Source organism: Larus michahellis, chromosome 4 (genome assembly GCF_964199755.1).
Source record: "Larus michahellis chromosome 4, bLarMic1.1, whole genome shotgun sequence".
NCBI classification, from domain to species: Eukaryota; Metazoa; Chordata; class Aves; order Charadriiformes; family Laridae; genus Larus; species Larus michahellis.
Window position 1 is genome coordinate 31,983,288 of NC_133899.1, and position 21,204 is coordinate 32,004,491.

At 42.2% G+C, this 21,204-nt stretch overlaps 1 protein-coding gene across 11 annotated transcripts; it reads left to right on the forward strand.

Annotated features, from left to right (window-relative positions):
• The first annotated feature begins 2,424 nt into the window (after window positions 1–2,424).
• LOC141742178 (SERTA domain-containing protein 2-like) lies at window positions 2,425–17,401 on the forward strand. 11 transcript variants are annotated; one of them, XR_012586618.1, is made up of 4 exons: window positions 2,425–2,667; window positions 5,717–7,833; window positions 8,066–8,170; window positions 9,264–17,401. XR_012586618.1 is itself a non-coding variant. In XM_074583798.1 (4 exons), exon 4 carries the CDS (start codon window positions 13,730–13,732, stop codon window positions 14,579–14,581), a length of 852 nt encoding a protein of 283 aa, XP_074439899.1. In that variant the 5' UTR covers window positions 2,425–2,667; window positions 5,717–7,833; window positions 8,066–8,170; window positions 9,513–13,729; the 3' UTR covers window positions 14,582–17,401. The 11 variants fall into 11 exon arrangements, 10 of the variants coding, with proteins under 10 accessions (XP_074439899.1, XP_074439902.1, XP_074439900.1 ...); XM_074583798.1 differs by having other exon boundaries at window positions 9,513–17,401; XM_074583801.1 differs by having other exon boundaries at window positions 13,726–17,401.
• The last annotated feature ends 3,803 nt before the right edge of the window (window positions 17,402–21,204 follow it).

Consider the following 21,204-nt stretch of genomic DNA (forward strand, 5'->3'; position numbering starts at 1 on the left):
GCCTTTTAAAGAAAGTTTTGTCAAGAAAGACCTTATATGTGAGCTCAGACCTCTGAGTTCTTAAGCCTGTGAGACAAGCACGGCTCCTCTAGCTTCAGATGCGAGTGGCACGGGACGTAAACATCACTAAGCTGAACTAGGTTCCAGTTCTCTTATTATGAATCCCACTGTTGCCACTCGACACAAGCACAAATATGACAAAAACCTCTGCAAATAATTGCTGTATTTTGTGTAATTTCGATTACTTCTCCAGGTGTTAGGCTGGAAATCTAATATGTGTATTTAAACAACTCCATGTTATTTTTTTTTCATAGATCTTGTCAGAGCATGTATGAAGCAGGACTGACCTTTCTAGAAACAAAACAAAAATTGGTTACAAAACAGCTGACCGCATTCGGTTAGGAACTTGTGAAAGCAGGGTGACGGGTGTTGGTGTCTTTGGGTGATCTGCGGAATGGGAGGAGAACAGCTGGGTGGCTCGGGTATGGCATTAACTCGCTGTAGCTCTAGAGGGGCATGAATTGTCCACTGTACCAGTGCGATGGGGTTGCCTGGAAAACATGTAGTTTTGGCCAGCTGTGGTCAAATTTAGAAAACCTAATTTTTGCTCAAGTTATTAAAACACTGTGGTGGAGCTCCTCATTAAATTACCCCTTTATATGCCGCATTTAGACACGATCCTTCCAGATCCGTCCCTTCTACGCCAGCTACCTTTGTACACCCATCCTTGGAGATAATCCCCAGCATATGGCAGGGGTCGGTCCTGGTGCGATACTCCTGGTTGTCCCTGGTTGACTTGAGCAGATGGAAGAATCCTCAACATCTTAAGAGTTACTTTTCCACTTAAGCCACAGCGCATGGTGGTCAGGGAAAGGGTATGGGGGGGATACTTGGTCCACTCCTCCCCCTTAATGCAGCCACCAGTCCCCGGCTTACACGTGGTGCAGCAGATGGACCGTGGGGGTAGGGGTGTCACCCCTCAGCCATTCGGGGAGGTCTCCTCCTCCCCAAGACAGCCCCAGCAGCCTGTCAAAAAGGATTCATTAATGCTTCTTGTGGCTGCACCAGCTCCCCTTCTGTGCTCCCTGACCCCCAGCAGCCAGGTCAGAGCACAGCTGTGGCCCAGAAATGGGTGGCAACAGGCCACAGAAGAGTGGTGGCCCGGAGACACGGTCCCCTCACCTCCAGCGGTGGGTCCTGCTGGGGTCCCCAAGGGCTTTCTGTGCCGCTCTGCCCTTCGCCCCTTCCTTTGGGTCGCTCCTACCCCTGCACAGCCGCCACCAGGAGACACAGGGGTTAAAATCTGCTGCGCCTGGGGGGTTTCGTAAAACCATCAGTTTTCTTTAGCTGAGTAATTGCAAAAAGCAGCTGATCTTCCATCAAAGTTGTGGTTTATCTCTGCCAGACAACTGCAAATGTTTCTGTAGTATTTATTAGACCAACATACCACCTGTGTGTGAGTTTGGTCTGCGCTGGCGTTCAATCTAGGAAGAACCTGCCCGTGCAAACGTGCTGGATTTTTGTTTGGTTTTACTGTCCTAGGGATTAATTAATCTAAGCCCACCTCCGAGAGCCGAGCAGGTTTTTGGGGTTCGTCAGGTAACCCACTGTAGGCCTCAACAAAGGCTCAAAAATCAATCTTTACAAACACTTGACTCTCAGATTTTGAAACCTGGTTTGCACAAACGCTTGTGCCAATATAACTGCATTACGCAAATGCCTGTGGAAAGCAAATATAAGAGGTTTGAGCGTGGCGAAAACCACCTCATCTTTAAAGTAAAAAAAAAAAAAAAAATTAAAAAAATCCAGTGAACATTTATGGAAGAGTTGTGCAATGTTTGATGTAGCTTTACCGCCGGCTGAGAGACGTGAGCGCCGTGTTTCCCAACGGCCCTGCAGGCCGGAGTTGCAGGAACGCTGCTGCACGGAGACCCCCGCGAAACCCTCGTACTTAAAATCCGTTAAATTCGGTCAAAGACTGCGACTTTAAACCCCCCCAAAAAAGGGGTGGGGGTGCAGCGCTTGGCTCGGGGCCGGCCGCTGTGTGTCCCCCCTCCGCCGGTGGTTTCACAGGCCCCCTGCCCGCCCGCAGAGGCCGCAACGGCCACCGCGGGCCGGGCCTGCCCTGCCCTGCCCCCCCCGGCGGCAGCGCGTGCGGCCGCCCCGTGCTGCCCACCCGCTCCGCCCCCGCTTTCCGCCGCCGCCGCCTCCCGAAGCGCCGCGCTGGGAGACTGGGGACTCGGCGGCGCCCGTCTTCCGATTGGGCCAAACCGTCGGGGTGGCCCCGCCCACTTCAGCCCTCACGGCTTTCTCATTGGACGGTGCCGCGGGGAAAGTCGGAGCCCAACCGCCTACCCCTCCGCCTCGCCGGCCAGTGGGAAAATGGTTGCTGGGCAGGTTGAAAGGGTCGTTGGCCAATGGGAAGGCGGCCAGCTGGCGGGCGCTGTGCACGCAGCTCCCCCCCACCCCGTCCCCGTCCGCCGCTGTGGGTGCCGCGGGCGGAGGGAAGGGCGGAGCGGAGGCTGCCGGGGCCCGGCGGGGGTGGTGCTCGCCTCCGCCTCCTCCTCCTCCCGGTCGGAGTCCCAGCCCCGCTGAAGGGAGCCTGGCCGGCTGGCTAGGGAGGGCACAGCGGGCTGCGAAGGAACGGGGGGGTTCCTCCGCTCACAGGTGAGGCGCCGGGCAGGGTCGGGCGGCGGCTCCTAAAGGAGGTGCCGTGAGGGGGGCAGGGGGCGGGAGGGCAACCCCCACCCTTGGCGGACGTGGTGCTGGCGAGCCTGAGGGTTCAGGGAGACGGCCCGGCGCCGGGGGAGGGCAGTGGCGGCCGCGGAGGGAGGGTTGGGCAGGGCGGGCGGCCGAGGCGGCAGCAGCCGGAGCCCCCCCTGAGGGCGCAGGGGGTTCTGCCCGGGCGGGAGGGACGGACCCGGAGGGCGGGGGCTCGGCGGGGCCGGGGCGGCGGAGACAGGTGGGGAGGGATGGCGGGAGCGGGGAGTGTGGGCACGCCGGGCCGGGAGGAGTTACGGCTGGGCGCCGGGGCGGGGGGGGGGAAGCGCGGCCGGTGCTGGGAAGGCCGGCAATCAGGGCGCCGGGAGCGGGGACTGCGGTGGAAGTTGTTAGCGCAGTTATAATTAGCTCGGCCGGGGTCTCTGGTAAGCTGGGGAGGAGGAAGGGGGAGGAGTGTAACTTTTCGCAGCTCGGGAAGCCCAAGGTTGTCTCTGGTTACTGCTGCGGGGGGGGGAGGGGAGGGGGGGGGAGCGGGCGGGCGGGCGGCCGCCTGCAGGAAGCACCGACCAGTCCCCTTCCACAAAGGCCAAATGGTGGCAGGATCCCTCGGGCTCTGCCGGGACCTGTGTGCCGGCGGGAGCGGCCGCGGGGAGGGTGGCAGGGAGGCGGCTCTCCCCGAATCCCAGCTTTTTCATTCTTGGCACCCGTGATCGCTGCCGCTCGGCAGCTGCGTCTCGTGTATGTGTGCCGCCGTTACGTTTTTATTTTTATTTTTTTCTAATAGTAGGTTTTGTTTGTCTCAATAAACGTTCATCTGAACTACAAGTAGGTGGATAAGGAGCATAAGCTTGGTCTCTGTTACGCATATCGTAAATTCATCTCACTAATAGATGCAGTTAATAATTTCTGCCCTAGATAGGCCTGGAATTTTTCAAACTATGTTGGAACAGTTCATTTCCAAAAACATAGGTAGGAGCCCTGGGCAGTAATTTTCTGTTTTGTTTTTGATTCAGCTAAGATTCTTTAGTTGAGGCAGTTAACTGCAATATGGAAAATACCGTTAACATTTAAATTATTGCTGTAATCTCAATTTTCTAAACTGACCTGTAAACAGGTACTAGGAAACTGCGAGGGAAGACAGTGAAAGAAAATGAAAGAAAAAAATAATCTGCTGCACATATAATTCGTAGTGATTTACAGCTACCGTGTGTCTTCTATTTTTTTATTTTAACAGATTGTAAAAACTAAATCTAGTAACCTTACCTCTGTACTTCTTCGTGACACTCCTCCCAGTGTGAAGTTATATAGGGAAGAAATCATAACCTCAACAGTTAATTTTATAGGAGTCCTTTGAAGTATATAATAAAGGGATTAAATTTGATAACTCCTTGGACTTCAGCTCCTTCTAGCAAAAGGTTGGACTTCTAAAATATAATTAAGAGTATTAATTTTTTATCAAATGCTTTTAGATATTTTTTTTTTTACCGAAGGTCTGAAGTCTAAAACTTTTCAACATTTTAGTGCACTTGTTAGCTTTTTTAGCATTCTTTAATGCTGAAAAGACTTAACATCCTAAAACATTTGTTCTTTTATATTCATTGTGTAGAAAACGCAATGAATGTACACCTCCCCCTGTGACCTAACAAGTGCACTTTAATAAACTTCAATAGTGACCTTCTGAAGTCCTGCTGTTTCAAAGCAAATAGGTTATGAATCTTCATTTGTCTATTTTTTTTTTGTATTTACAAATAGTATGGATCTCCTTATTATAGGAAAGAAGTCAGCTTCTAGAAGGAGGAGGGAGATATTAATGTGGTTATTGCTGTGGGTTAGATTTGGCATTCTTAGGTCACAGGCATTTTATTGCTGTTTTACTGCATCTTTACAGTTCCAAGATTCTGTAAACGCAGGAGCCCTTTGCTAGCATCAGGCTATGAGTTGCTATGTTGAGGTGAACTGTATTCGTTTACTTGTCCATCTGTCTAAATGTAAGACTGCCTTTCACTATTATTTTAAGATTTGTAAAATAACCTATGAACTCATGATCATGAGGGACTGAATTTGTCTGGATAAGTACTGATCCTTGCTCTTGTGGTAAATCTGTGAAGTAATTGGTATGCTGTAGTTGGGGGGCAGGTGTCTGTGTGTGTACGTATGTATATTGTACACACGCAAACAAGTTAAATACAGTCCAGAGACTAGGCTGTTAGCCTGTATAAGGGCTTTAATGCTTGGAATTATAGAACTTTGATTCTTCAGGTGGAGTTGAGACCTCAAGAGTATGGATCATGCATTCCCTCCGCATCTTCTAGCCTAGTCCATAGTTTACTGTCACTTCAGCCTTTTCACGTTTCCCAGAGTTTCCAGTGCCTTGATCTAATCTCATGATTTAATGCACGTGGTCTCTAGCAAAACTGCAGATGTTACTTTATCAGGGTTTTCATGAAAATGATGCCACACTGAATATGATATGCAATCATAGGACATCTGGCCAGCTGTCTCCTCATATCAGTTTTGTCTATGCTGAAAACAAGGAAAGTTAGGGAATTTAATAAAAATGTAACTCCCTTTACAGCCTGTAAATGTTAGGGGATAATTCTGAAATGTAATTCTTCACAGTTCATGGTATTGTCTCTCCTGATACGTGAGTTCTGGGATGATTACAACTGTAAATTGGTGTTCAGTAACCTGAAGAAGTATCAATGCAAGTTCTTATCCTAAAACCTAACACTTAGAGGATCAGTGTTCTATTCTATAGTATTCATTTACGAAAGATTACTTCCATGTTTTCTGTGTTCCCTGGTGAAACTGTTAGGTTCTCTTATTTCAGTGTATTAATGAACTTTAGTTTTTCTTATTCAGTTTAACTATTTTAGTAGGATTTAGCACAGATCGTTTAAAAAATTGTATTGAATTGTGTGCTTAATACTTCTGGTTTAAAAAAAAAATCATATAGTAATGAAATACTCTGTTTTGTTTTGTTATTCCCCTTAAGTCACATCATCCTACGTCGGTGGATGGCTTGGCCTCTTGAATAGTTCAAGACTCTTGGATGACCACACTTTATGCAAAATCTGGAATCTTCCTGCCTGGACTCCTTTCTGTTTTCTGAGGGTAACTACTTGTATGTTTTTATGAAATCAACATGTCTTACTTGCATAGCGCATGTTCTGATAGATGTAGATGTTGTTTTTCTGGGTTAGAATGGTAAACTGAAAAATAATTTTTAGAAACAGGGTATATAATACTGAGTCCTTTAAGCTCATTGAATAGTATAAGCTTTTTGGTTTGAATATTCTGAATTTGCATTACTCTTTTTTTTTTTTTTTTTTTCCCCTTATAGCAAGGGAGTACTATAATGTAACAAAGAATTTAATATTGCCATAAGATCACATTTCTTGGAAATTTGTTAACTAAGGCCTCACTCTTATAGTGAGGTCCGCTGTTAAGTGGCTGAAAAAGAATGTTACAGTCTTGTCTTGTGAGGAGAAGGCGATTTGGATAGCGATGAAAAGTTGTGTGCTAGTGCGTTAAAGAAAATTTAAACTAACTCATGATTTGGTTATTGAAAATCATTTACCTAAATATCCTGTACAGAGAGCTAGAGTAAATGCATGGTCCTCTATCAAGAAAAGAGAGCTTTTTTTTTTCTTGGTTGCTTTTACTGTTAATGGTTTTTCTGTTAAAGTATGGACATGACAATTTGATATAGTTAAGAAGCTATAACTTTTATTATTAATAGATCTTTATTTAGATCACTGTAACTCTAAAATAGATGTCAGTGTTATGTAGTTGAATAGATCCAGTATCTCTGTATTTGAAGTAAATATATACTGTGAGGAAAACAGATTGAGCTGTTCAGTTGATTAGAACAAGCTGTGAAGAGGTATGTCATCATATTTGCAGTTCTAATGATCGTTTGTCTCTTCAGTGAGATACTTTGGTGGAAACCCAGTGGTTTTTTGGATTCCTTTATGTTCTCGTTTAATTACTGTTTAGTTTTACTATGGGAGTTTCTAGATTTAGTAACTCTTGATCATGTGTTAGCTTTTGCTAACTACTATTGGTCCTTAGTTTAAATGATTCTGGGCCCTTCTTCTGTTAAAAAAAAAAAAAAAAATCCACCCCAAATTCCTGACAAATAATCTGCTAAACGCTACACCTCTGAGCTTTATTTGTAAATGTGGAACTAAATACACAAGTGTAGAGGGCTAGAGGAAGGAGAAGAGTGACAGTGGTTTAGTTTGTTTTCTTTTAAGGATGGAAGTTTTTCTCTACCTAACACTGGTACTCCCTCAGCAGCTTTCTGTATTAGCCTCTAGTGACAGATATCAGCTGCTGAGAATACGGTTCATTTACTGTTGTAAACAGCCCAGATCCACTTGTTTCAGCTTGTGGAAGGTACTACGCATCCTAACAGAGGAGTTTCTTCTCTAGAGTGAAATGTTGTGCTCTGAAACTTAGCTGTGGTAGTTTGTAAAGCAAAGATCTTAGTAGTGCTTTATGAAATAAAATGGGAGTAAGGAACTTCGAAAGATGTCCTTTAAGTACAGGACTTTTCCAGATCCCGTTAGGCATAAAATAAACAGGTTGGGGGGGGTCAAACTAACTTCTAAATCAAGGTAAAATTTACTCCTGGGTGCTTTGTAAACATCCTTGCAGCTCCTAAAATATTAGTGTGTGATACATATTTATTCTCTGCTTCCACAAATAGTGATATGACAGTGGGAAGGTTATGAATTTCAGGCTAATTCTGTGCTAGACTCAGTCGTCCTCTCATTCCTTTCCTCTACTTAATGAGTACTGTTCAGCCTACTCTTATTTTCAAAATGCAGGAAAAGGTGTTAGGTACATCCATAGGTGTGGGGTTTTTTCCCGTGTGGTTTGGTTTGGAGGTGTGTGTGTCTGGTTTAGGGTATGGGTTTTTTTCTTTAAGCCCGAACAGTAGCGTATCTTGATTCTGTGTTCCAGTTGCTTTAGTAGTAACAGACTTAGGTGTATAAAAGGTCAGAATTTGATGACTAAAAAGTTGACATTAATTCTCTCTTCTTTGCGCAGCGATCTTCTGGTTATTCCCAACTCCCGTAAAGAAGTTGTTACATAGGAGTTTAGGTATGGGTGTAAGCTGGTAGGACTGCACTCCTCCCTGTATGCACACTTTTAGCCACTTGTGCCTTCTCCAGCAGTTACTCATCTTGGCTAAACTGGGGCAGGGCTGGGGGGGGTGGGGAGGCAATGGACTCAAGTACTTTTTTGTGTATATTAAAGTGTCTTCAGGTCCAAATTACTGTTTACTTTGGTGTTTTTTAAGGTGTTTAATCCTGCTTCCCTCACTTCCTCTTAGTTTTTGCTAACAGCCGAGATGTGATGTTAATGGAGTCTCCAACACTTGCTGAGGACACCAGATCAGAGACACTGTTCTGTGTAGTCTGACAGCTTACTGTGTTACGTAAGTCATGTTTAAGTGATCAGTGTTAAGTCCAGATGGGAGGAAAGGATTTATACTGCGTCTGTTAACTGTACCTTCAGCCTTACCTTTTTCTTGTGCAGTTTCTCATACATGGAATACTGGTCGAGAGCCAGTCCACTACTTAATTAAAACTATTAATGAAATTGTGTTGCCTAAGCTAAAATGTATGTTGGGTGGTGGAAAGGTTATCATTAAAAATAGTGTGCAGCATACATCGAGTAATTCTGGGAAATAACTATAGGGATGTTTGTCTTCCTTCGCGCTTCCTGCAGATAGATGTGTGCTTGTGAAACGTATGTCCATGGAAGAGAGGGGAGAGCTGAAAATCAGGTTATCAGTCAGCTTCAGTCAGTTACTAACGCAGGTTTACAATCCAAAGAGACTTCTGGTTTTGCTGCTACATGCTTTCTACAGTTAACGAGCCAAAGGAAACTTTGAAAGGGAATTACCCAAATTACAATAGCAAGGAGTCTCTAATTTTGATTGTAATACTTAAGTTACATTACTGAAAGCTAGATGGGCAGCTTTCACTCATGCGGTGCTTACACCAATTCAAATCTGATATTTCTGTCCTATAAGAAAAAATAATTTATCACTTTGAGACGGTCTTAGGCTGAAAAATGCAACACTGTGGCTGTAAGAAAAGGATCAGGCAAGTCTGAATTTAATAATATCCTAAAAAGAAAAGCCAGAAGGGACCACTATCAATGAGCTGATTTTAACCTGCATAGTGCAGCCCCAGTACTTTATTGATGATCTTGCTATTTAAACATATTCTTTAATGATAAATGAATAACTCTTGTGCAGTTGACCATAGTGCTCATTTTGTGCATGAAAAGTTTCTGTTCAGACAATACTGACTGTGGCAGATGTGTTTTATATACTCATGTTTTTTGATTCTGTTCCCTACTGAAAATTAAAGCTCTCTATGTTTCTGAGTTCTAAACATCGTTTAACTTGCTCTTAAAACCTTTTTTGGAAGGTGAGGAAGAGGAAATTAAGACATAGTTTGCCCAGATAGAAGTAATTGAGGGTTTTCACGTGCTGCATTCTTCTTTGTGACTGTTTCCAGCTGTACTTCCTAACCATGTGTCAGTGGCAGCTGCACTGCACTATCAGACCCTGTGACAGATGGAGCTGTGTTTTTCCTCTGAAATGGTGGCACGAGTGCTGTATTGTCCACAACATACCGCAGTGTGAATTTTTCTTGGTAGCCTGGAATGTTTCTTCTGAGTAGCTGCAGGCTCTGACCAGGCCTGTTTGGTATTCTGCATGGATTTGCCAGCCAGGGACGTGCCACTTCGCTCTGGTTTTTTTTCAGACTCCGGTACGGTGTAGGATTACAGTGCATGGATGCTTCTTCCCATCTTAGAAGGGAGGAGTTTCTATGAAATGTCCTCCATGGAACTGGAAGGAACTGAGGAACATGCTGTCGGCGCCAGAATTTCTACGTACAGACTCCTTTGTAGTTCAGTGCCCTGGATGAAGAGTTTGGCACTCCTAAACATTGAGTTCGCTTTGTTTCCTTTTCTCTATATCTGCAAAATACTTTTAATTAAAAAAGCATTCTGCCATAAATGGCCTGTGTCTCAGTTTGCATTACTATAATGAGAGAAGATGAGAAAATGCCAGAAAAAAATTATTGAGTTCTGGTGTTCCACATTGTTCTTGTTTGTTTGGTGACAAAAGATTTTAAAATAGAGCATCTGAACTCAAAAAAAGTTGGTTGTTGAACTTTTTCATAAAGTTCAACAACCAACTTTTTCATAAAGTTCAAGAGAAGGATGACTTGCAGCTTGCCTCTTTTATTATTGAACAGCTATGCATAGGCCTCGCATTTGAAGTTGGCATAAACTTTAATTTTTGTTCAGTTTATTTACTTACAAATTGCAGAGTTATCAGATTGGCATGTTCCAAAATCCTGTTACTTGGTCCAATTTTTTGAGAACTGAGTAGATTCCTGGAATTAGGCTGGAGTAGGGAAAGTGCTGTTTCTTGACGTTCTTTGTGTTAGTACGCCTGACCTGTGCTTCTTTGAACTGACAACTGTGCAGCAGTCACTCAGTAACACAGGATTGTCTGGGCATGGTAGCGTGGATTTTTTGTAGACTTCTGTTTGTTTTCCTTAGTACCGAAAACTTAAGTGTGGGGAGCACTGCATGATTAAACAATGTGATCAATATCTTACATTGCAAAGAAATGTTATCAAAAGAGAGTGTTTGACTGGTTTCTGAATTTTGGGTTTGGGATGTATGTGTTAATACGCAATGCTACAAAAGGACAAATTACTTAAGAAGTAGTTTGTGAGAGATACGACCCTGTCAGAAATTCTTATGCTAGAAAGTAAAGCAAAAGGCCTGATAAAATGTAGATTAGCTGTAACAAAGGGGCTTTGTATCTTTTGTAGGTCAGCAGCTGAGTGTGTTTGACAAGAACTGAAATTTAATGTCTCCTGTAGCAACCATGACACTAGTCATTTTTAAATCCACTGTACCAATGGTACTTGGGTTTTCATTAGTCTTTTCCAAATTTTTTGTGTAACCTCTGAAGTCTTACGGATCCTTGCAATTAAGCAAAAAACATACTAAACAGGCAGAACTTCTAAAACCTAAGATAGGAGTGTGTTTGTATACTTCAAAAAAAATATCTTTGACATCTAGAAAACGGGGAGTCTGTTAAGTGGAAACATTTGAAGTTGGAGCAAATAATCTTTCTTGCTCTTCATTTTTATAGTTCAGAGTGCTGTCATGCCCAAGCTTTGTTACATATTTCTAGAATGCTCTGGGACAAATTTTATGAAGGAAATTGGAGGAATCAAAAGGAGAGTGTGTGCATATACAAACATGAAATATTTAGTCTAGTCAGACTACTGTGTGAATTTAAAAGTTAAATATTTCATTTTAGGCTGTTCCTGTGGTAGTACCTATATCCTTACATATGATAGTTTGGTTTCTCTTTAAGCTTGCTTAAAGAATTTAAATACTGCCCCATTTTTGATATGCTAGAAATTCATATTATTTATATAATACAAATAGATAAGTCTAATATTTCCTGTGTGTCTAACAAATGTAAATATATATTTTAAAAGCATTAAATGTCAAAACTAAGCATTCTGAATGTATAAAGTATGAGAATTACTGTTCCCTGTATGGTCTTAATTTTCTTCCCCTGTGAGTGTGAATTTTGGTCTGCTTTAATTAGTTAGCGGAGGGAAAGAAAAACAAACTGGTGTGCAGTGTATGGGAGGGATGGTGCTTAGCAGACAAATAGCCATTTTGATGTATGCTTTTATTCTTTATAGTAATAGTATGGGGTAATGCCTTAAGCAGTACACAACATTTAAACCCTACTTAAAATGGACAGTTAATTTGATTGTGAGTTTTCTATGATTTGCAGACACTAATTGTCTTCATGATCTGTTAGGAGATGGTATATTTATACTTATGCCTGACATACACACACTCACTGCCCTCAAAAATACGTATTATATTTGATGCCTGAACTTTGTATCCAGACTTCTGCTGATTTTGTTTGCAGTGGAGTGCTCAGTAGTGTCTGGTTCTGTTTGCTCTAAATGGGGTGCTGGAATGGGGGAGTGATACGTGCTAAGTGTGGGAAGATCAACTAGGTAAACAGGCACCCAACATCCAGACACCTTATGTTTTTTAGAGATTCGCTGGTGCTGTGGCAGTTTAGGAGAAAACTTTGGAGTAAAACAGACTTCCAAAGTTTAAAAATTGCAATTGCAGCACTGGTAAAATTACAAGTAGTTAAAGGGGTTTTTTATTGTGGTTTTTTTTTAATAGTGAACACGTTAGTAAACTGAGCTATAGGCCAAACTGCTACCTGTTATGTAAAAATGCATTCTTATGACAAATTTTATTTCATCCAGGTATATCCCTAAAAGAAAAAGTGGGTATGATCGTAAACTTAAACTCCTTTACCAACTGTCTGTGTTTTCCTGTGTGTCTTGCTGAGAAGTATGCACTGCTGACTTACTTTCTGTTCCTCCAGAGGAGCTGAGTTCTCCAACAGCCTTGTCTAGGCAGATGGATGTAGCCATGGAGCCCTGCAGTGCTTCCTGCAAATCTGGAGAAATCCCAAAAGTAAAAGAGGCTTTATCATGCTGCCATCTCCTTGTCCCCAAAAGTCTAGCAACAGGCCAGCAGCTGGCAGCTGCTGCAATCAGCTGAGCTGTTGCTGGCAGTATCCCGTGCTCACATGAAAAGGAAGTTGGGAGGCCCTCTGCAGCATGCAGGGTCTGGATCACTGTGTATGAAGGATCTGCCCTTAATCTGCCACTGGGTGTCTAATTTATGACTGCTTAATTTTTTTTTAATTGTTTGGGGGTGAGGTGTCTGTATTCCATGGACACATCAAGATGTGTGTAATCAAGATTTTACCAGTGCTTCCTGTGCATGGTATACTCCTTTTCTGTGTTTATACAAGTGATTGCATAGTGCTTGTTGTCCCTAATAAAACACTTTGTATTTTGAGTGGTAATTGCAAAGTATCCAAGCATGTATTTGTTTGGATCACATGTATTTTAGGTGTGCATGCATATGGGGTTTTTTTGTACCACAGTGTTCTAGACCTAGCATAATTCAATGCAACAGCAAATAAAACGGACTGAAAGCGACTAAATTCTATTTCTTTTAGTTATTTACCAAAATTGTTCACTTTTAAAACACCACTTAATAGCTTCTTGCTGGAATGTCCTTAGTGTTAAGTCAGTAACAGGTTGTGAGCCAGCAGCCGTGAGCACCGATCATCATTCTGTGAGCTCGCTGGCCCAGACAAATTTGGTCCCACCTTTTAGCTAAAGTACTAAGCCATGGAATGGATATAAGGATTGCATGGGAGGCCCTGTTGTTGGTCTAGCTGGGTGGTTCAGCTGTTGCAAAACAACTTTCAGTCAGCAAAGACAAGGGAGAGAAATATTCTATAGAGAGCTCTCGGAGACACTGAGCAAGACATGAAGAATACCTTAAATGAGATAAAGAGTCTTGAATCTAGCTTTAAAATCTTACCTGCTGTACCTAGTAATGAAAGTTAAAATGATAATGTTGAAATATTCTGTATAGCTATTATAATCCTTAGTATAAGCATCTATTTTATTTGATGTGGGCATTCAGATATGTCTTTTTAATGAATTTTTGTTATGTTACATAATTTAAATGGGTAAGAGGCTAAAAAGCTCGCCTGTTAAAGTTTTTTTTAAATTATATTCTCAGAGTTGAAAGTAAACCTTAAAACAAAACTCATAGCTTTTTTAAAAAAATAGTTACTATATTTTTTTGTGCTTTTGGTTTAAAAAAGGTGAATCGTTGTAAAACAATAGAGCTGGAAAGTGCATCTTATCAGTGAAAGCAGTATCGTGAGTAGGATTTTATTCTGTCTTTCAGTGTTCTATGGCATTAGAGTCTAAGTTACCCAATGCATTGTATGCTACAGACTTCTCAAAAGTGTCTGTTGAGATCTTGCAGGAGAAGTGATACCTTGCCCAAGGTTAATTCATAATTTCTGTCTTTCAGGTTCATGTTGGGGAGAGGTCTAAAACGCAAGCTGAGTGACTATGAGGAGAACATGGCTGGTCTCTCGAGTGCCTTTGATTCCAGTCGAAGTCTGCCGTATCCGCTTAAGAGGCAGTTAGTGCTTAATATGTGCCTCACCAAGTTACAGACGTACAAAATGCTGGTGGAACCGAACTTGCACCGCTCTGTCCTCATAGCCAACACAGTACGGCAAATTCAAGAGGAAATGAGACAAGAGAGTAATCAGCAGCCAATTAATGTCTGCCCTGGCATTACTCCTAGTTCTCACAGCTACACAGGGATGGAGTCATCTGGGATTTCTCCTCAGTTGCCTTCAGGTATTAGTCAGCAAGAGTCTAACTGTTGCGACTTGCGGTCTGTAGAAGACCCAATTGAAAATAGCCTGCTGATAGTTTCAGATGATGATATGTCATCTGCCATTTCATCTATTCTGAAGGATTTAGACTTTGTAGAAGATATAAGCCCGCCTGCTTGTCTGGTTCCTACTGGAGATGACCAGCCAAAGTTTCCAGAAAATACTGGTCTAAAACTAGAAGATGATAGACAGGATTTGAAGGGAGCTGAATGTGTGTTTGGTTCCTTTGAGATTTCAAATTCAACTAGTTACTTGAAGGATTTGGCAATAGATGACATTTTTGAAGATATTGACACTTCAATGTATGATTCAGACTTTTGCTGCCCTCCACTAATGCCGCCTAGATCACCATCTCTTGTTAACGAAGAACCATTGAAAACCTTTCCATCTTGTAATTCTTCTTCAGCAAGCAACATTCAGATATGTAGAACAGATCTGAGTGAGTTGGACCACATCATGGAAATTCTCGTTGGATCCTGATACTCGTTTTACCCAAAGATACTTTTTACTGCCACTTTCATTTGGTTTCAGGATAAAAGCCACTGGAAAAGTTGTAAAGAATTCTTCAAAACACAAACTAAAAATAATCTGTCCATAGTGGGATTTTCTAAATAATTCCAAAACTTATAAACCAAAAAAGTGGCAGATTTTTTTTTAAAAAAAGAAATATTTATTTATCAGAACTGTGCAATCATCTTTTTCCTTCCAGGGTGTATGTGGAACAATAGGCACATACCCTTATCTCACCCCTCATGCCTCTTTCAATAAACTTTTTTATGTGCAATTTTTAATTTGTCAGAAAAATTTACATGCAAAACAAATTTCATATGAGATGATCTTTTACAAAGCCTCCACTTTATTTTTAATATCAAGAGTCTATGCCAAGTTGGCATACGTCAAGTTGCGTAGTTGGATTGCATGGATTGCAGACGCATTACTAGAGATGGGTATATTTTAAAAATGAGACACGCTTTGCTTGCTTTTGGTCAGAAGAGCAGATCAAGACGCTTGTCAACAAAGTCTCTTGCATTTTCTAAAGCATTCAGAACTATTTATTTTTGTAAATTTTATAGTCTTTCTACATTTTACTACGTTATTTCATCATAGTTCAAATATAATGGACTTCTAGTTGGATGTGTTTAGCACTACCTCTGAGCTGAAATGCTTTAACTCTTTCCAGTGCTTCGTCTAAGACTGCAGGTCTTTTTGTTTCTATTTTTTTCTGGGGGAAAGTAACGTCTAACTCATTAAGCTGATCCTTTGACAGTGACCTAGCTGATTTGTGAAATCAAGGGTATTCAATGTTTAAAAACTTTTAAGTATTTACAAATGTAATTTATATGTAGATTGTGCAATTTAACATTTTTCTGTCAGTATTACGTGCTTAGATTTTGAATAATCTTGGCGTTCTTTAAATTAAAACTTACTATGTACAGGTAGCTTTTTAATCTGTTTTGGAAAACACTGTCCTTCAACCCTGCTTTCACTACAAAGTTTAAGATGATTTTTATGTGCAATATTATTTAAAAAGATACACATTTGTATACCTGGCATTGTGGAAAGAAACGCTTCAAACTTAAAAAACTTTTAGCACCTTTGGAGGATACTCAAGAGCATCAACATTTCTGTATCCTTTAAGAGACAAAGTTGAGAACACTTCTTACGACACCAGTGCTTACTGCTTTGAATACTCCTGGAACACTCACTGGTGTGCGGTGAGTCAGTGCTGATGATCAAGTACCATCCTGCAGCTGGGTGGGAGCTCAGGGGTCTGAGGGCTCCGGGGCTGGATCTGCGTGGGCTTTGGAAGCATCGTGATGGTGGCGGTGGCTGCTGCTGCAGGTTGTACTGGGGAAGGAGGAGTGCGTGTGTACGGCGGGGGTGTATATAAGTATATATAAGTGCACTCATTAACGGAAGATGAGATTTGCCGTGAGAATTATTTTTCCGTAAGACAGTTGGGATACGGTGTTTCAGCTTGAACTGAGGTCTGTATTGATGCTTGCTGTCGTCTTCTGAACTACACACTTGCACATTAGTTTTTGGTTGGTGGCTTTTTTTTTTTTAATTTTTTAATTATAAAACTTTTACTTTGTTCTTGAAAGCTGCAGCACCTGTCTTGTAAGAAAATTTGCAGTTGTAAAAGCTTTGCTTTGGTTTGTTGTTTTCTGGGAGGTTTATTTTTTGTTGTTGTTGTTCTGCTGAGACTTTTCGTGAATGGGACATCGTCAGAGGAAAAAAAAATTGCGTGTGCATTGCATCTCACAGAAATTGAAATTCTGGCCCTATTGAAGGGTCCAGGGTGTCATCTACTATTTCTAGTCTTAAGCAATGCTATGGCACACCTACCTTGTGCAAAGATCTCCAGTTTTTACTGTGACTGTTGTGGTTAACAGTTAGCTGCCGATACAATTTGGTATCCCAAACCCATGGAGAACCCGTTCAGGTCACATCCTCACAGCCATCTGGGTTGTTTAGCAACCGAAGGGTATAAATGTATTTATATGCATATAATGTATTTGATTCTAATATAAAACTTCTGATCTAAAGTATTTTGAATTGCTGGATAAAGGGATTTGTTTGAAGAGTGTATAAATAGTTCTTGAAGAGGTACAGCTTCAGAATGTACACAGATTGTGCATTGTGTATAGACTACTCTGGCTTTTCCTCAGCCTCTACTTTTGTATTAGAGATATGACTGAATAAATCCTTCAACTATTAAGGGCCTTCTGCACTGTGATGAAGCAGAGTTGTGGTTAAAAACGTCTTGAAATTCAGTGATGAGGAATAAAATAAAAAGACTGCATCTAATTTCTTTTTGCATTTGATAATATGGAATGTTACTATGCAGTAAAGATATTTTGGTATGAAAATTGTATCATGTAGCAAATAGTGAACACTTAATAAATCCACTTCCTTACCTTGCAGCCCCTACAGAAACATAAGAGAAGACAACTTGCTTTTTGGCATTTACATGCTAAAGCTTTTTGTATACTTCAGAAATAGATCAAATTGTTGGTAGATGTTTTATCAACAGTTCAAAATGCAATTTTCGTTCAGGTGCTTGCTACAAAGCTCTGTTTCTAGTTGGTTGCTTGCATCACAGTGCCAAGACCATAAGCTGGTATGTAATGCAGTTCAGTTATGTATGGAACTATGTGCAAAGGGAAGTTTAATTTTTAAATATGCACAAACTAATTTTAAAATCCTTCCATGTAAAATGAAGTTAGAGGCTAGTTGTGGTGGACCTATTTATTGTATGTTTGGAAATAAAAGCCACAGTTTTGCAGTTTAACCATTTATATTTTGAAGCCTTCAGTATGCGACCGTTTCTAAAACAAAAAAAAACAACGTGGTACCTTGCCATCCTTCACTTCATCTCTTACTCACCAAGACGTAATGTTCTCCCTAGATGATTGCTTTTTTTCCTTCTTTTCTCCCCGGAAATACTAAATACCTTACACAGCTTTGCATCCCCTTTGTGTGTCCTGTCCTCAGGAACGAGGGATGGCCGGCAGAGCGTTGCTTCTTGCCGGTGGGGTGGGGGCATTCCTGTTGGGAGTCGGTGACATATGTTTGTTAGCGCTGAGCTGTCCTCTGTTTTTTGTCTCCGCTGCCCCATGCAGTCTTCCTGGCCCCTGCAGTTCTCAGTGTTGCTTCAGGGGTTGCCATGCTTGAAAGCAAGCATCAGATACAAGTGTCCTTGATGCACATAATGTTGATGCTTCAGACTTGTATAGTTGTCAGTCTGGGACAAAAATACTGCTGCTCTGTGCTGGTGGATGGTGGTTTGCTTGTCTGTGCTAATACAAATCACACCAGCGACTTGAAGTTTAAAGGTTTCCATCCTCTCCTTATGTGGACCTCTAAAATGAGATCCCGACTCTCCTGCAATGAACCGCGTGTTATTGATAACTGTGTTGGCTGCTGCCTACAGACCAGGAATTCTTCCTGCCTGTTGTCCTGGAGCCTACTGACCGTAGTGTGAAAAGGATAGGTCTGGAAGTAACTTCTTCACAAAAAAATCTATTTTTGGCTGCGAGGTGGTTGCCATTGTGCCATTAGCCCTGTGACTCCGCGTTACCGGAGCAGGACACTGCTGGAACTGCAGTACAGACCTGCTCTTCTACTGATGGGTCTTGATGTTCCGCAATAGCGAATGCTGCCTTATGAAGGTTTAACTGCAGCTTAGTCTTTAAAGAAAATATTTTTAAAGTATTGCTTTCGGCTCATCTTGAGGCTCTTTAAAGGTGATGTAGTGTTTCATACACTTTATTTTAGCCACATTGAAAGATCTGAACTTAAAAGTACGCTGAGCAGCACAGCTCAGTGCAATGCTGGTTTAAAGCACGGCGAGCTGGGGAGGTGCAGGTACTGCCCCGCGTGCTCTCTCGAGCTCAGTATTCTGTATACTGGAAATGAGGCTTAAAAAGACTAACTTTTCAGTTTCAAGCAAGAGTAAAACACACAAAATAACCTATCCATTAATTCAGTGAGGAAGATGAGTTACAATTAGTTGCAAAACTAATTTTAAGCTATGAAAACCCCGTATTAGAAGTGAAGAGTTACGCTATGAAGATGCAGAGGTGTGTCTATAAAAGTATGTACTGTTAAAGCAGATGTTCAGGGAAGCTGGAGGATTTTTGGCGTTTAAAAGTATTTGCCCAGGGTTCACAGGCGTCTTGTCTTGATTGAAAAAGAAAAAAAAAAAAATGTTGCAACTTCATTCCTTACATTTTTCCCTCATTAGGCTGGCTGCGCGCTGGCACCCGGGCTCTGCTGTGGGATGACGGTTCCCGAGGTTCTTGTCCCTATTTCAGCAGGAGGAGCGGAGAACTTCTGCTAAATGTGACAGAGCGAGCCTGTCGCCTCCGCTGGCAGGCTGGGGTGGGTTTGTTTTCTTTGAATCTTCCAGAGTGGATCTGGCAAGTAAAACTCCGACCTGCGGTGAAGTTTGGGGTTTAACAATTAATCTGAATGCAGCTCATTTTTAGCCAAATTCCCTCTGCCATCTTAACTAGAGTAGGAGTACTCCAGGAAGTCCTCCCATTAAAAAAAGGGGGGGGGACTACTAAAACTGATCTTTGCGATTAAAAAGATCAGAGTGCTTTTAAATTCTGTAATCACCCTGGCACTTTGAAAAGAACTTTCAAGCTTTCAGAAGATTTTGTTTTGGTTTTTACTCCAAGTCTTCTGCATATGTCTAACCATGGTGGGCTTATGGTATACTTAGAAACCAGCCCAGGGCCTGGAATGCTTTTTTTCATTGTTGTTTAGTTGTTCAGAGTGGTTTTTTGTTAATCAGATTCTACATGTTATCTGGACTTTTTAAAGTAAGTCTACAAATCCTAGGAATATGCTGTTTCTAAATCAAAACTTCACAAAACTTCGCCTTCCTGCTCTGTTCAATTTTAAGGATTGTTGAAATAAGTTCCCTAAAATTTTACTCATGTTGTAGCTCTGAGCAGAATGTGCATTGAAGTGTTTTCAGTCTTTCACAGTGTAGTTGTTCTTTTTTTGCAGCGTTCACTATTTGCAGTGTTCCTTCTACAGAGGAAACGTTGCAGTAATTACATTTCTGGATTGAACTTTTAAAAAGTCTGTTCTGTGGGTCTGTTTTCTCCTCTAATCTGGGTGGAAGAAAAAGGCATTTTTGCCTAGCTCTGCTGTCTAAAACTCTTCTTACCTTGCTTTAGTTTTCACTTTTTCAAAATCCTAAGCAAATGTCAGAAGTCTGTTTGCTTTCCACAAACACAGAGCACAGTAACGTGTTTAGTTCATCAAAACTCAGCGTTTCACAGCCGAGAGCTCACAACTAAGGTTAGAAATGGTGAAATCCGTAGCTTAAAACATACCCCGTTATAGAAAGTTTTATTTCTTCCGTGCCCTGTTTTCGCAGAACAACCACCTGCTCCATCCCCCTGCTGCCGTGGGGAGGGGGGCCTGCGTGGTGGTTGTTGGCAGGCTTGGCTGGGGGCCGGGGAAGGCAGAAACCAGGAAATGACTAAAGGAAATGAATAGCCAGTATTTGTGCAAAACACACCAGAGGGGTTTCCGGCACCCCTCGTTTCCCAAGACGACAACAGAGGATGAGGCTACTTTTCTAAAATGCAATATGCCTGAAAACGCTCTGATAAAATTTAGTTTGTCTCCCTGAGTGTGCTCTCTTCTCAGTTAAATTAAACGGAGTGCAATTTTCTCTTTGCGAATACCCCCAAATATGCAGATTGTGTTCAGATTCTGATGAGGGCTGGTGGGCTGCCAGGACTCCACAACCTTGAAGGTGAATTGAATTACTTACTTTGTAATTTCAGATCTGCTATGTCTTGTCCTTTGACGAGACGAACTAGTTCGTCTCAGACTGATGACGGGAGTCAAAGGTCTCTCCGCTGTCCTGTGCAGCCCGTGTTTACAGGCAGTAAGGGCTCAGGTGGCCCATAGCCTCTGTCCAAAAAAAGAAAGACCTGAAATGTGGAGCCCATCACCTTTGGAACCCCAGTAGTCTTTTCTTCCCCACTGAACCACAGAGGGCTGAAACCCTTTTTCCGCCCCCCCAAGATGTGCCTTGGACAGGGCTGTAAAACCTGCTACTGTGAGGGAAAGATGATTTATTCGCCCTTCTCCTGGGGTAACAGGATAAAATATTCTTTGATACGTTCATCTGATGTTAGCGAAAGCAAAGGCAAACTTGAAAGCCCAGAAGAAAAGAGGGCAGCCGGGGTCTGGTACATCAGCTGCTGCTATACACGCTACATCTTGCCCCCCCAAGCACCTCTGCAGGGCCCTGCTTGTCTGAAAGCATAAAACCAGGATTCTAATCTTTTAATTTATTTCAATAATGTTTATTACCAACCTCAACTACCCCTTCATCATTTATTGGCAATTTACTATTTTGTGAGTTTAGGCCTACAACCTATGTAATACATACATACTTCACAGAATGGTAGGGGTTGGAAGGGACCTCTGGAGATCATCTAGTCCAAACCCCCTGCCAGAGCAGGGTCACCCACAGCAGGTTGCACAGGAACGTGTCCAGGCGGGTTTTGAGTGTCTCCAGAGATGGAGACTCCGCCACCTCTCTGGGCAGCCTGTGCCAGGGCTCT